General features: G+C 42.5%; 1 protein-coding gene across 1 annotated transcript in view; it reads right to left on the bottom strand.

Annotated features, from left to right (window-relative positions):
* Positions 1-2,332: 2,332 nt before the first annotated feature.
* Positions 2,333-12,554, bottom strand: part of LOC309857761 (phosphatidylinositol 3,4,5-trisphosphate 3-phosphatase TPTE2-like) — a gene marked incomplete at its 5' end in the record, with an annotated part of 53,095 nt that continues 42,873 nt past the window's right edge. The window contains 3 exons of the mRNA XM_082750515.1: positions 2,333-2,523; positions 9,149-9,219; positions 10,814-10,909. Coding sequence (XP_082606641.1) covers positions 2,484-2,523; positions 9,149-9,219; positions 10,814-10,909 — 207 coding nt within the window. The remainder of the gene's footprint in view (positions 2,524-9,148; positions 9,220-10,813; positions 10,910-12,554) is intronic.

The following is a 12,554-nucleotide window of genomic DNA, read 5'->3' as shown; positions in this document are numbered from 1 at the left end:
TCTTGGACTTTCCCAAGATGTTCTACTGTTAAAATAGTGCCATTCACTTCCTAGGTGGGATCATCTTGACCCCTGACACATTGTGAGGTGTGGTGAGAGCAGCACGCCCCTCACCTGTGCCAGCTCCCCTTCTCTCCCAAAGAACTCTGCCTCTGCTGGGCCTTAGGTTGAGGGAGGTGCTGAGGGGAGGGGGCCCTGCTGCTGTGCTTTGTGAAGGCCCATGACTGCCAGCAGGCCTGCTCTTCCGCCTCTGGGTCCTGGCCTGGGTAGGATTGCAGATTATTTCTTTGGACCTTCTTTCGCCTGCTGATGCACTTTGGCCCACTCACTCACTCACTGCCTCCACTGACCAGAAACCCTTCCCGGGAGCAGAGTGCCAAAGCCAAGAGAAGCCCTTGTTCCCTACTGGTGCCTGAAGGACAGTGCTCATGGGCAAGGTCCTCTTTTGGATGGAACTGGACAGAACCGTGGGCTTGTCCTCCACAGTGTGTGATGTTGGGGCTGACGCTCTTGTTTACATTTATCTCAGGATTGCTAACTGCCATGTTTCTTATTGGGTTGGAGCCTTTTACATTTGGTACTGGCAGTCCGTGGATTTTCAGGATTGTATGTAGGGGGTGACTTTACAAAGCAATGAAACAAGCCAAGTAATTTTATGCCATATGAATGCACTAACCACCACCACAAAACTCCAGGTCACCTGGTGTAAGAGGGTCCCTTCTTGTCCCCACTTAGGCAAGCCTCATCATACCGTGCTGCTCCAAGCCCAGCAAGGGCTCTCTCAGAAACCAGTGTTCTTAAGCAGGCTGACTCTGCTAACATCTTTCCCGTGTGTGTCTGTCCTTGTTTGCACAGTGTCCCCCTCGAGTGAAACCTCTGGTTACCTGAAGCTTTTTGTTCTCTGCAGAGGCTCTGTGCTAACTCTAGCCCACACGCCAGAAGCCAGAGGGTTGGGGCAGTGAGCAGCTGCTCTTTCTGTATACTGCAGCTGTGCAAATTGGCCCACCAGCAGCATTCTTCTTCTGCCTGGTTGTGTGGATGGGGTTGATGTAGCAGGAAACTGTTCTATTTTTTAAAATAGCTAAATTTCCTATTATGTTTTGGATAATTCTATTCCAGGGTAGACATATCTATTCGAAAAAAAATAGTATCATTCTGATGTACCATGATGTAAGATTCTCGAGTTGTTCAAGGAAGTATTTATGTCAGTTTGTAAGGAGGCAAGCCTGTAAATTCTCTTTATGTGAGCAAAAGCAGAAGAGTGTAGCAACTCAGTGGCCAGGAATTTGGATGCATCTTGGAGGGTTAGGGAAAAGAAACCCTAACTGTAATCTTCTTTCAGAAAGCAAGTCTTGAAAATTGGTGTTTTCTTCCTTAGTGCCAGATAAGTATCTACACCCCCACCCCCTGCCACCTGGTCTGCCCCTCTGGCTTATGATTGCACGCATGTTCAAGGGAACAGTACAAACTGTTTAGCAGCAGCATGTGTTATTGTACACAAATTATAGCAAGTAATATAGTCAGAGCTTTTCCTAAAAAGCCTTTAGATGGGCTATTGCACTGGTAGCTGAGACCCTTTGAGGGCTATTTGGAGGGAAAGAGAGCATCTGCATCCAGGCATGTTCATAAATAAGGAACATATTAACATATAAATAATGACATATAAATAAAACATATAAATAACGAGATTTCGAATAAAACAGCATCCAGCAACGAAGAGAATAGGATTCCCTGTGGACACTGGACTAACCAGTGTTTATAGTTAAAGGATGATCTTCACAGAGTTCCCTACATTTAAATGAAGTTGGCGGGAAGCAGAGTCTGTGTCATCTAGATTTTAAAATCATCTAGATTTCTCTAGGCAGACATTTCCTTTGACTTCACGGTGATGTTACAAAGAGAAAGAATCTGCTGTAATGTCTGCTTATGTTTACCCAGATTCTCTTGTCCTCCAAGGACTGCCTGTGTAATTGAACCTTGTATCACAAGCTCAGCGGGGACTGTTTATAGGAACGGTCCTATGGGCTCAAGCCTCGTACTGGGGCCAGTCGGAGGTTTGTTAAATAGCTTTGAAATGACCTCTTTAATCTGACATTACACATGTGAAAGCAAGGACTACTGACCCAAAAATACATAATAAACCTCACGCAATATTGTGAGGAATCATTTTAAATGTTATTTTGATATGAAAGTTCTTTTAAACTCTTAACTTTGGCACGCAGTCCCCAGGAACAGTAGTTCTCTCAACTCTGGCATACCTCCTTCAGGAAAGAAAAAGGACCACTAACGTTTTATAACGCATATACTTTAGGTGTCAAAAATGCGTATGCGTATGTAAATGTACTGTAAGTATACATGCAAGGAAGGAGGGTTAGGAGACCTAAATGTGTGGCAGGGATGGTGGGGAACAGGATCCTTCTCCCCACTTATTCAAAATGCAGCTCTACTGCGAAGTTCTCACGGTAGATATGCCAGGTTTTTTTTTAATGTGGATTATCCAGTTGGTTCCATGGAAGGTAAAGCCTAGGAAAGAAGAAACATGCTTCAAGCACAGAAGGCCAACCAGGGTTAGTCTTAGTCCCTCTCCTGTGCCTCAGTTGGCACATACAAGTGGAAGGGCTTGGTAACATCTGGGATGGCCAATGTTGGGGCAGTCAGTAAGGCTGTTTGTAATTCCTAAAATGCTCCTTCTGCCTCAGCTGTCCACTCTACCATAGTGAGTCCTCCCTTAGCCAGTTCACAGAGAGGTCGCACCATCTCCGCAAACCGCGGTATCCACAGCTTGCAACAGCCCACCGTCCCAAGGAACTCCCTCATGGAGACCGAAGCCTAAATAAGTGGTGTGGCTCTGACAGAGCTGTGTTTGTATTGCTGACACCGGATACCCTTTTCCCTGCAGAGTCTGCAAGAGAGCTCTTGTCCCCCACAAGCAAGACCCATAGTCCTTAGCAGCTATTTCTACTATTCCCACTAACTCAGTCCTCCTTCAAGTACTAGAGAACTAGAAATCTAGAGAACTTCCAGACTCAGGAACGAATTTTTAGATAGGGAAGAAGTTTCTCTGGAATAATAATCTTCAGTTAATTTAAAAAAAAAATTTCCCAGTTTAGTCACTAGAAAGTTATTTTGAAATGGGAGAGTATTGATTTTTTTTAAAAGATTTTATTTATTTATTTGACAGATCACAAGTAGGCAGAGAGGCAGGCAGAGAGAGAGGGAGAAGCAGGCTCCCTGCCGAGCAGAGAGCAGAGAGCCAGATGTGGGGCTGGATCCCCAGACCCTGGGATCGTGACCTGAGCTGAAGGCAGAGGCTTAACCCACTGAGCCTCCCAGGTACCCCTTAAATAGTATTTTTAATCTAATATTTAGCTTATGAAAAATGAGAATGTTTGCCATTGTCATTGCTCTGAACATGAGTGTGTAACTTCTGCTGAGATGTCACAAAGTGTACAAGTGTTACTCTTTACATGAATTTCTAAGCCTCAGTGGTTTTCTTTTCCTATTGAAATCATCAAGCAGAACTGCCAACAACTAACAGTGTTGATCAAGTTAAAGTTTGTGCCCTCCTCCACCCCCTGCTTGCTCCCCGTTATGGGAAAATCTGTTCAGTAGTGAAATGGTATGTGTGTGGAAGCAAGTGACCTCGGTGGTTCCCATACCAGATGGGCTCCCCTTTGATCCCTGAAGCCGGTCTGAACACTCGCTCAGTCAGTGGTCCGAAGCAGGAGCTCCACTACAAGCAGTACTGGCCTGGGCAGTGTTGCTTAATTTTGTGATTTTCAAGGGCCATGAGATGAAAACTCTCTCATGTGTGGGTATTCTTGTCATTAATACTGACAGTCAACTATCAATGTAACTGCTGCTTGTAGAAATGGATGAGGTCTTTGGACATAAAGTGGCATCGGCCTCCGGTCAGCACGATGTAAACTAGGTTGGAGGACTATTGTCTAATTTATATAGAAAAAAAACACCTTTCCTTAAATTTTGATAGGAATGGCAAGAAAAATCCATTTCTTAAAGTCTCCTTTGTGTCGTGAGCCGAGGGTTATAGAGGTTAAGTGCTGTGTGTCTAACGGCTCTAATTGTTAAACATATATAGAAAGAAGGGAAAAGGAGGAATTTTAATCTCTTTGGAATTAGTTTTTAGTATCATTTTTACTATGAAAGTTAACTTTTTTTTTTTTTAATTTTAGGATCTTCCTAAATATGACAAGTGTCCATTTTTCTTTTGGTTCCATACATCTTTTGTACAAAATAACAGGTATGGCTCTAGTATAAATGGCTTAATCTCCAAGATCTGTGTAAGGCAGAATGGTACTCCTGCCCTCAATTTATAGAAACCAAGAAATCCTCAAGTCCCCCATTCTTCATTAGGTAAAATATAGGGTTAGTGTTGAGAACCACTGTGGCCTTTTCCTCGAAGACCATGCCATAGGACTGTGTCATAGGAGCTGAGACGTATTCTAATCAGATCTAGGTGTGGTGATAAATCCCTCCCCTTGCAAGTGTAGCAGGAGTCTGCTCAGTTACTCCGAATGGGCAGGTCCACCGTGTGTGGACTGATGTGGACTGATGTCGTCTATTGGTGACCTACCACCTACCACATTCTAGGCCAGAAAGGAAAGCATCCTCGAGGAAGGCTTTAGCTAGTTAAAAGGTGACTGATACAACTAGATCTAGGGCAGAAGTTAGAGGACACAGTAAGCATCCGTGAAGACAGCTTAAAAAAAAAAAAAATCATGGGGCTCCTGGGTGGCTCAGTGGGTTAAATCCTCTGCCTTCTGCTCAGGTCATTATCTCAGGGTCTTGGGATCGAGCCCCACATCGGGCTCTCTGTTCAGCAGGGAGCCTGCTTCCCCCTCTCTCTCTGCTTCCCTCTCTGCCTACTTGTGATCTCTGTCAAATAATAAAATAGTATTTTTAGGGGCGCCTGGGTGGCTCAGTGCGTTACGCCGCTGCCTTCGGCTCAGGTCATGATCTCAGGGTCCTGGGATCGAGCCCCACATCGGGCTCTCTGCTCAGCGGGGAGCCTGCTTCCTCCTCTCTCTCTCTGCCTGCCTCTCTGCCTACTTGTGGTCTCTCTCTGTCAAATAAATAAATAAATATTTTTTAAAAAGTTATAAAATAGTATTTTTAAAATTTTATTAACATGAATTATGTATATGTTCAAAGGAAAGATCTCCCTCATTTTTTTGTGTGTGTGGTTTTTTTTTCTTACATTTTAGTATGGTATGAATTTCTTTTTGCCTTTTTTTTTTAAATTTTTTAATTTTTTATTAACATACAATGTATTTTTATCCCTAGGGGTACAGATCTGTGAATCGCCAGGTTTATACACTTAACAGCACTCACCAAAGCACATACCCTCCCCAATGTCCATAACCTCACCCCCCTGTCCCAAAGAAATAGAAAAATGTTCCATGCTCATGGATTAGAGGAACAAATATTGTGAAAATGTCTATGCTACCTAAAGAAATCTACACATTTAATGCAATCCCTACCAAATCCAATCCATGTTTTTCAATGAAATAGAACAAATAATCTTAAAATTTATATGGAACCAGAAAAGACCTCAAATAGCCAAAGGAATACTGAAAAAGAAAGCCAAAGTTGGTGGCATCACAATTCCGGACTTCAAGCTCTGTTACAAAGCTGACATCATCAAGACAGTACAGTACTGGCACCAAAACAGATACATAGGTCAATGGAACAGAATAGAGAGCCCAGAAATAGACCCTCAACTCTATGGTCAACTAATCTTCGACAAAGCAGGAAAGAATGTCCAATGGAAAAAAGACAGCCTCTTCAACAAATGGTGCTGGGAAAATTGGACAGCCACATGCAGAAAAATGAAATTGGACCTCTTCCTTACACCGCACATGAAAATAGACTCCAAATGGATGAAGGACCTCCATGTGAGAAAGGAATCCATCCAAATCCTTGAGGAGAACACAGGCAGCAATCTCTTTGACCTCAGCCAGAGCAACTTCTTCCTAGGAACATCTCCAAAGGCAAGGGAAGCAAGGAAATAAATGAACTTTTGGGACTTCATCAAGATCAAAAGCTTTTGCACAGCAAAGGAAACAGTTCACGAAATCAAAAGACATCTGACAGAATGGGAGAAGATATTTGCAAACAACAAATCAGATAAAGGGCTAGTATAAAAATCTATAGAGCTTAGCAAACTCAACAGCCAAAGAACAAATACTCCAATCAAGAAGTGGGATTGGGAGGGAGACAAACCATAAGTGACTCTTAATCTCACAAAACAAACTGAGGGTTGCTGGGGGGAGGGAATTTAGGGGAAGGGGGGTGGGGTTATGGACATTGGGGAGGTTATGTGCTATGGTGAGTGCTGTGTAGTGTATAAACCTGGCGATTCACAGACCTGTACCCCTGGGGATAAAATATATGTTTATGAAAAATAAAAAAAAAAAGAAATGGGCAGAGGACATGAATAGACATTTCTGCAAAGACGACATCCAGATGGCCAACAGACACATGAAAAAAAGTTCCACATCACTCAGCATCAGGGAAATACAAATCAAAACCACAATGAGATACCACCTCACACCAGTCAGAATGACTAAAATTAACAAGTCAGAAAAATGACAGATGCTGGTGAGGTTGCGGAGAAAGGGGAACCCTCCTACACTGCTGGTGGGAATGCAAGCTGGTGCAGCCACTCTGGAAAACAGTGTGGAGGTTCCTCAAAAAACTGAAAATAGAGCTACCCTATGACCCAGCGATTGCGCTGCTGGGTATATATCCTAAAGATACAAACGTGGTGCTCCGAAGGGGCACGTGCACCCGAATGTTGATGGCAGCAATGTCCACAATAGACAAACTATGGAAAGAACCTAGATGTCCAGCAACAGATGAATGGATAAAGAAGAGGTGGTATATATATATATAAAGAAATACTATGCAGCCATCAAAAGAAATGAAATCTTGCCATTTGTGACGTTGTGGGTGGAACTAGAGGGTATTATGCTTAGCGAAGTGAGTCAGTCAGAGAAAGACAACTATCATATGATCTCCCTGGTATGAGGAAGTGGAGATGCAACATGGAGGGTTTGGGGGGGGTAGGAAAAGAAAAAATGAAAGAAGATGGGATCAGGAGGGAGACAAACCATAAAAGACTCAATCTCAAAAAACAGACTGAGAGTTGCTGAGGGAAGTGTGGACGGGATAGGGTGGTGGGGATATGGACACTGGGGAGGGTATGTGCTATGATGAGTGCTGTGAAATGTGTAAACCTGGCGAGTCACAGACCTGTACCCCTGGGGATAAAAACATATCATATCTTTATTAGAAATTTTTTTTTAAAGTGCTCTGACAGCATTTACAATTAAACATTTTTGGGGCACTTCGGTGGCTCAGTGGGTTAAAGCTTCTGCCTTTGGCTCAGGTCATGATCCCAGGGTCCTGGGATCAAGCCCCACATTGGGTTCTCTGCTCAGCGGGGAGCTTGCTTCCCCCAGCCCCCTCTTTGCCTGCCTTTCTGCCTACTTGTGATCTTTGTCAAATAAATAAATAAAATCTTTTAAAAAAATAAAATTAAACGTTTTTAATTTCATAGATATTTTTGCAAATCAAAAATGAACTCCAGTAGTCAATAAACAAGAAAAAATATGCTCAATCTTTCTTAGCTTTGTTATTCCTATTTTCTTCCCTTTAGTAGTCACCTTCCACCCCCCACTTCCTTTCCTTCTCTTCCTTTAGTCTTGAAGCAAACATCAAAAAATGTTCACTATTTTTTTAAAAAAAATGTATTCATTTATTTGAGAGATTTGAGAGAAAGAGTGAGAGAGGGCAGGGTGGGGAGCAAAAGGGCAGAGGAAGAGAGAAGCTTAAGCAGACTCTGTGCTGAGTTCAGAGCCTGGTGAAGGACTTGATCTCCCCACACTGAGATCAGGACCTTAGCTGAAACCAGGAGTCAGTGCTTTAACTATTGTGCCACCTAGGCGACCCCCCTTCCAAAATTTTAACAACTATTAATACTAATAACACTATGTACCTTCTTCTTGTACTTTAATATATAAATATTTAGAAAAAGAAAAAGATTTTTACCTTTGCCTCCCTTACAGTGTGATATTTTCGTCATCTTGAGAATCACTACGATGTTTTTGTCATCTTGAGACATCCACTCATCCACTTCCTTGGTGAATGCCACCATCTCACTGATTTCAAATGTAAAATTTTTAGTTGAATTAAAATTCATCCAAAAAATCAAGTCCAGTATGTTTAGCTTTCTTTTGACAGCCATCTTGGCATGAAATTTACCTTAGACTGGGGACATTGTGATCATCAATCTTGATTCGCTGGACCCTGTCATGGAAGTACTTAGGATTATAAGCTCTTTCACCTAAAATAAATAATACATAGGTCAGATAGCTATGCCTAATAAACACAGTAAATGATCAAGTTATGAAGAAGTCTGCAAGAGAGCTCTTGTCCCCCACAAGCAAGACCCATAGTCCTCAGCGGCTATTTCTACTATTCCCACTAACTCAGTCCTCCTTCAAGTACTAGAGAACTAGAATTCTAGAGAACTTCCAGACTCAGGAACGAATTTCCAGAGAGGGAAGAAGTTTCCCTGGAATAATCTTTAGTTAATTTATAAAAAAAGATTTCCCAGTTTAGTCACTAGAAAGTCATTTCTAAAATAGAGACTATTGATTTTTTTTTTAAGCTGTCTTTACGAATGTTTACTGTGTCCTCTAACTTCTGCTCTAGATCCAGGTGTGTCAGTCACCTTTAAACTAGCTAAAGCCTTCCTTGAGGATGCTTTCCTTTCTGGCCTAGAATATGGTAGGTGGTCGGTCATCAGAAGATGAACACACACGGTGGGCCTGCCCTAGTCGGGGTAATTGAGCAGACTCCTGCTACACTTGCAAGGGGAGGGATTTATCACCACACCTAGATCTGATTAGAATATCTCTCAGCTCCTATGACACAGTCCTATGGCATGGACTTTGAGGTTAAGGCCACAGTGGTTCTCAACGTTAACCCTATATTTTACATAATGAAGAATGGGGGACTTGAGGATTTCTTGGTTTCTATAAATTGAGGGCAGGAGTACCATTCTGCCTTACACAGATCTTGGAGATTAAGCCATTTCTATTGGATTATATCAGAGCCATACCTTTTATTTTGTAAAAATGATGTATGGAACCAGAAAAAAAATGGACACTGGTCGTAATACTTGGGTAGGTCCTAAAATTAAAAGAAAAAAAGTTAATTTTAATCATAAAAATAATACTAAAAACTAATTCCAAAGGGATTAAAATTCCTCCTTTTCCCTCCTTTCTATATATGTTGAACAATTAGAGCTGTTAGACACACAGCACATAACCTCTATAACCCTCTGCTCACGACACAAAGGAGCCTTTAAGAAATGGCTTTTTCTTGCTATTCCTATCAAAATTTAAGGAAATGTGTTTTTTTTTCAATATAAATTAGACAATAGTCCTCCAACCTAGTTTACATCATGCTGACTGGAGGCCGATGCCACTTTATGTCCAAAGACCTCATCCATTTCTACAAGCAGCAGCTGCACTGATAATTGACTGTCAGTATTAATGATAAGAATACCCACACATGAGAGAGTTTTCATCTCATGGCCCTTGAAAATCACAAAATTAAGCAACACTGCCCAGGCCAGTACTGCTTGTAGTGTTGCTCCTGCTTCGGACCACTGACTGAGCGAGTGTTCAGACCGGCTTCAGGGATCAAAGGGGAACCCGTCTGGTATGGGAACCACTGAGGTCACTTGCTTCCACACACATACCATTTCACTACTGAACAGATTTTCCCATAACGGGGAGCAAGCAGGGGGTGGAGGAGGGCACAAACTTTAACTTGATCAACACTGTTAGTTGTTGGCAGTTCTGCTTGATGATTTCAATAGGAAAACAAAACCACTGAGGCTTAGAAATTCATGTAAAGAGTAACACTTGTACACTTTGTGACATCTCAGCAGAAGTTACACACTCATGTTCAGAGCAATGACAATGGCAAACATTCTCATTTTTCATAAGGTAAATGTTAGATTAAAAAATACTATTTAAGGGGCACCTGGGTGGCTCAGTGGGTTAAAGCCTCTGCCTTCAGCTCGGGTCATGATCTCAGGGTCCTGGGATGGAGCCCCATATCGGGCTCTCTGCTCAGCAGGGAGCCTGCTTCCCCCCTCCCTCTCTGCCTGCCTCTCTGCCCACTTGTGATCTCTGTCTGTCAAATAAAATTTAAAAAAATACTATTTAACATGAATTATGTATCGGTTCAAAGGAAAGTCAGATCTCCCTCATTTTAAAGTACTTTATAAACTATGGGGAACACTGTGTTTTAAAGATACAAAACAAAAGTTTGATCACCACTCTGCAGTAAACATACCTTTGTTTTTTCCTTATTTGAAAATATATGCAAGTTGTATAGAATTTAGAAAACATGAGCAAGGGGCGCCTGGGTGGCTCAGTTGGTTAAGCCTCTGCCTTCGGCTCAGGTCACGATCCCAGGGTTCTGGGATTGAGCCCCACATAGGGCTCTCTGCTCAGCGGGGTGCCTGCTTCCCCCACTCTCTGTCTACTTGTGATCTCTGTCAAAATCTTTTTTAAAAAATGAGCAAAAATCTCTTATGTTCTTTTTAAAAATTTTGATATAGACCGGCCTTGTTTTTCTCCCCCTCTCTGGCAAAGGGTTGACATCTCCTATCCTGTTCCTTGCCAGGAATTGTAGTAAAGGAAAGGCTAAATCAGAATCACTCAAAAGGCCAGACAAGAATACTGGCATAGGTTGGTTCTGGATGACTCACGGAAGAAGAGAAAAACTGCACTTTGATGTCATCATACAGTGGTGGGCAGTTGGACAGATGGATTGTCACACTGTCTGTTTCTGCATCATGAAGGATCTGTGAATGATCACATGGAACTCAGAACCATAACCCTAGCTAATGGGTGGATAAATGGTGAAGTTCAGTTTGCTTATCGCAGCTTCCTGGATTTATCAAGTACACTTGGTCTCAGAGTTCAGCCATTACACATATAAATAAATGTGAATCGTTTCTATTAAGTTGCAATACTGTTTAAATTTTTAAAAGGCCAACATGTTTGGAGGGTATGGTACTGCACTGCTGAAAAGTGAAATACTCCCTTTTCCATCAGAATTTAAATGTCACTGTTGAACGTGTGTCATTTGATTTGCAGATGCCGGGACACACTAAGAAGATCAGTTTTAAACTTGGCATTCACATTCAAAAACATGTGATTGGTCATGTTTGTTAAAGAGGCGCTTGCTGATGGTATCATAGGCCTTGTCCATAGCCAACTACTGGATGGAGTGACCAAAGATTGGTCACATTTCTGGAATGAAGGACTTTGGGGCTATACTGAGTATTTCTTTGTTACTGATTGGCCCTTGCACAATAGTGGTACCCACACTAAGGAGAGTCTGTGCGAAATACCAAAGAAGGTGCAGACTCAGGGGATGCTTCAGGGAGCTACAGACATAAGAAACAATGGTAGAGTGGCATGAATTACATGTCAAGCTGGATAATGAAGACTGTGTGGTTGTGTGTTCTGGGGAGCTTAATGAGAAGCAGAGAGTAAGAAAGTTTCACAGAGGAGCAGAAAAAGAGTTCTGTGTGGTGGATTTGTACACACGAGGAGCTCTGAAAGAGAATGCTGTGCAGACTGGGTGGTGTGGGGGAGGGAGGGGAAAGACATGGAACACATGAAACAGAAATGAGAGTGTTGAGTCCCAAGGGCCAGAAGGCACCCCGTCTACTTGGAATGGAGTCTGTAGGTCAAGTTACTGAAGGAAATAAGCTCAGGTTTCAGGTAGGATAGGGAAATATTTTAAAGGTTCAAGAGCCAGGAAATAAGAAAAATTGTGGAAGCATGGGGGCGGGGCAATTCCTATGTGACAAAGTGGCCTGACAGTTATCACTTATAACAGTGATTATAGCTCACAAAGCAACTTCACATACATTATCTAAACTAATCCTCACAACCCAGGAGATGTGGTCTTTATTTTGCAGATATACTGAGCCAAAGATACTGACTGGCTTTGACTAGAGGCACAGAGTGCATTGTTCTTCTGCTCCACTTACTGCTTTTCAAGTAGGAGCAGAGAAAGACCTGCATATTGCCAGTCTCTCGACACTCTATAGCATGAAGAGAAGGGACAGGTAGGGAGACCACTGTAGAAATCCAGGCATGAGCAAATGAGGTGCCGGACTGGGCGGTGACAATGGGAACAGAAAGGAATGTAGAGAGTGAAGAGAGATTCCCAAGGTAAAATCAATAGGAAGTGCTGACTGGATGTGGGGGCATGGCCAGGAGAGACTCCAGGATTCTACATCGTGAGGCCTCAGTGAGAGAATTCTGGTGTCACTTGCAGAAGCAGAGGAAAAGCTCATCTGAAAATTCTGGATTGACATACACAGTTCCGTCGTTGGGGCAGAATCTGTCTAGGTAGGTGTCCTGCACCTACCACGTGGGGGGTGGTCATAAGTCTGTGCGAGCGGATGGAAGAAAAAATAATAGTTTGCAGTA

The sequence above is a fragment of the Mustela nivalis genome (assembly GCF_964662115.1).
Source record: "Mustela nivalis genome assembly, contig: HAP1_SCAFFOLD_1177, whole genome shotgun sequence".
Classification (NCBI taxonomy): domain Eukaryota; kingdom Metazoa; phylum Chordata; class Mammalia; order Carnivora; family Mustelidae; genus Mustela; species Mustela nivalis.
Note: the sequence above shows the minus strand (reverse complement) of the source record. Positions and strands in the feature narration are given on the sequence as shown.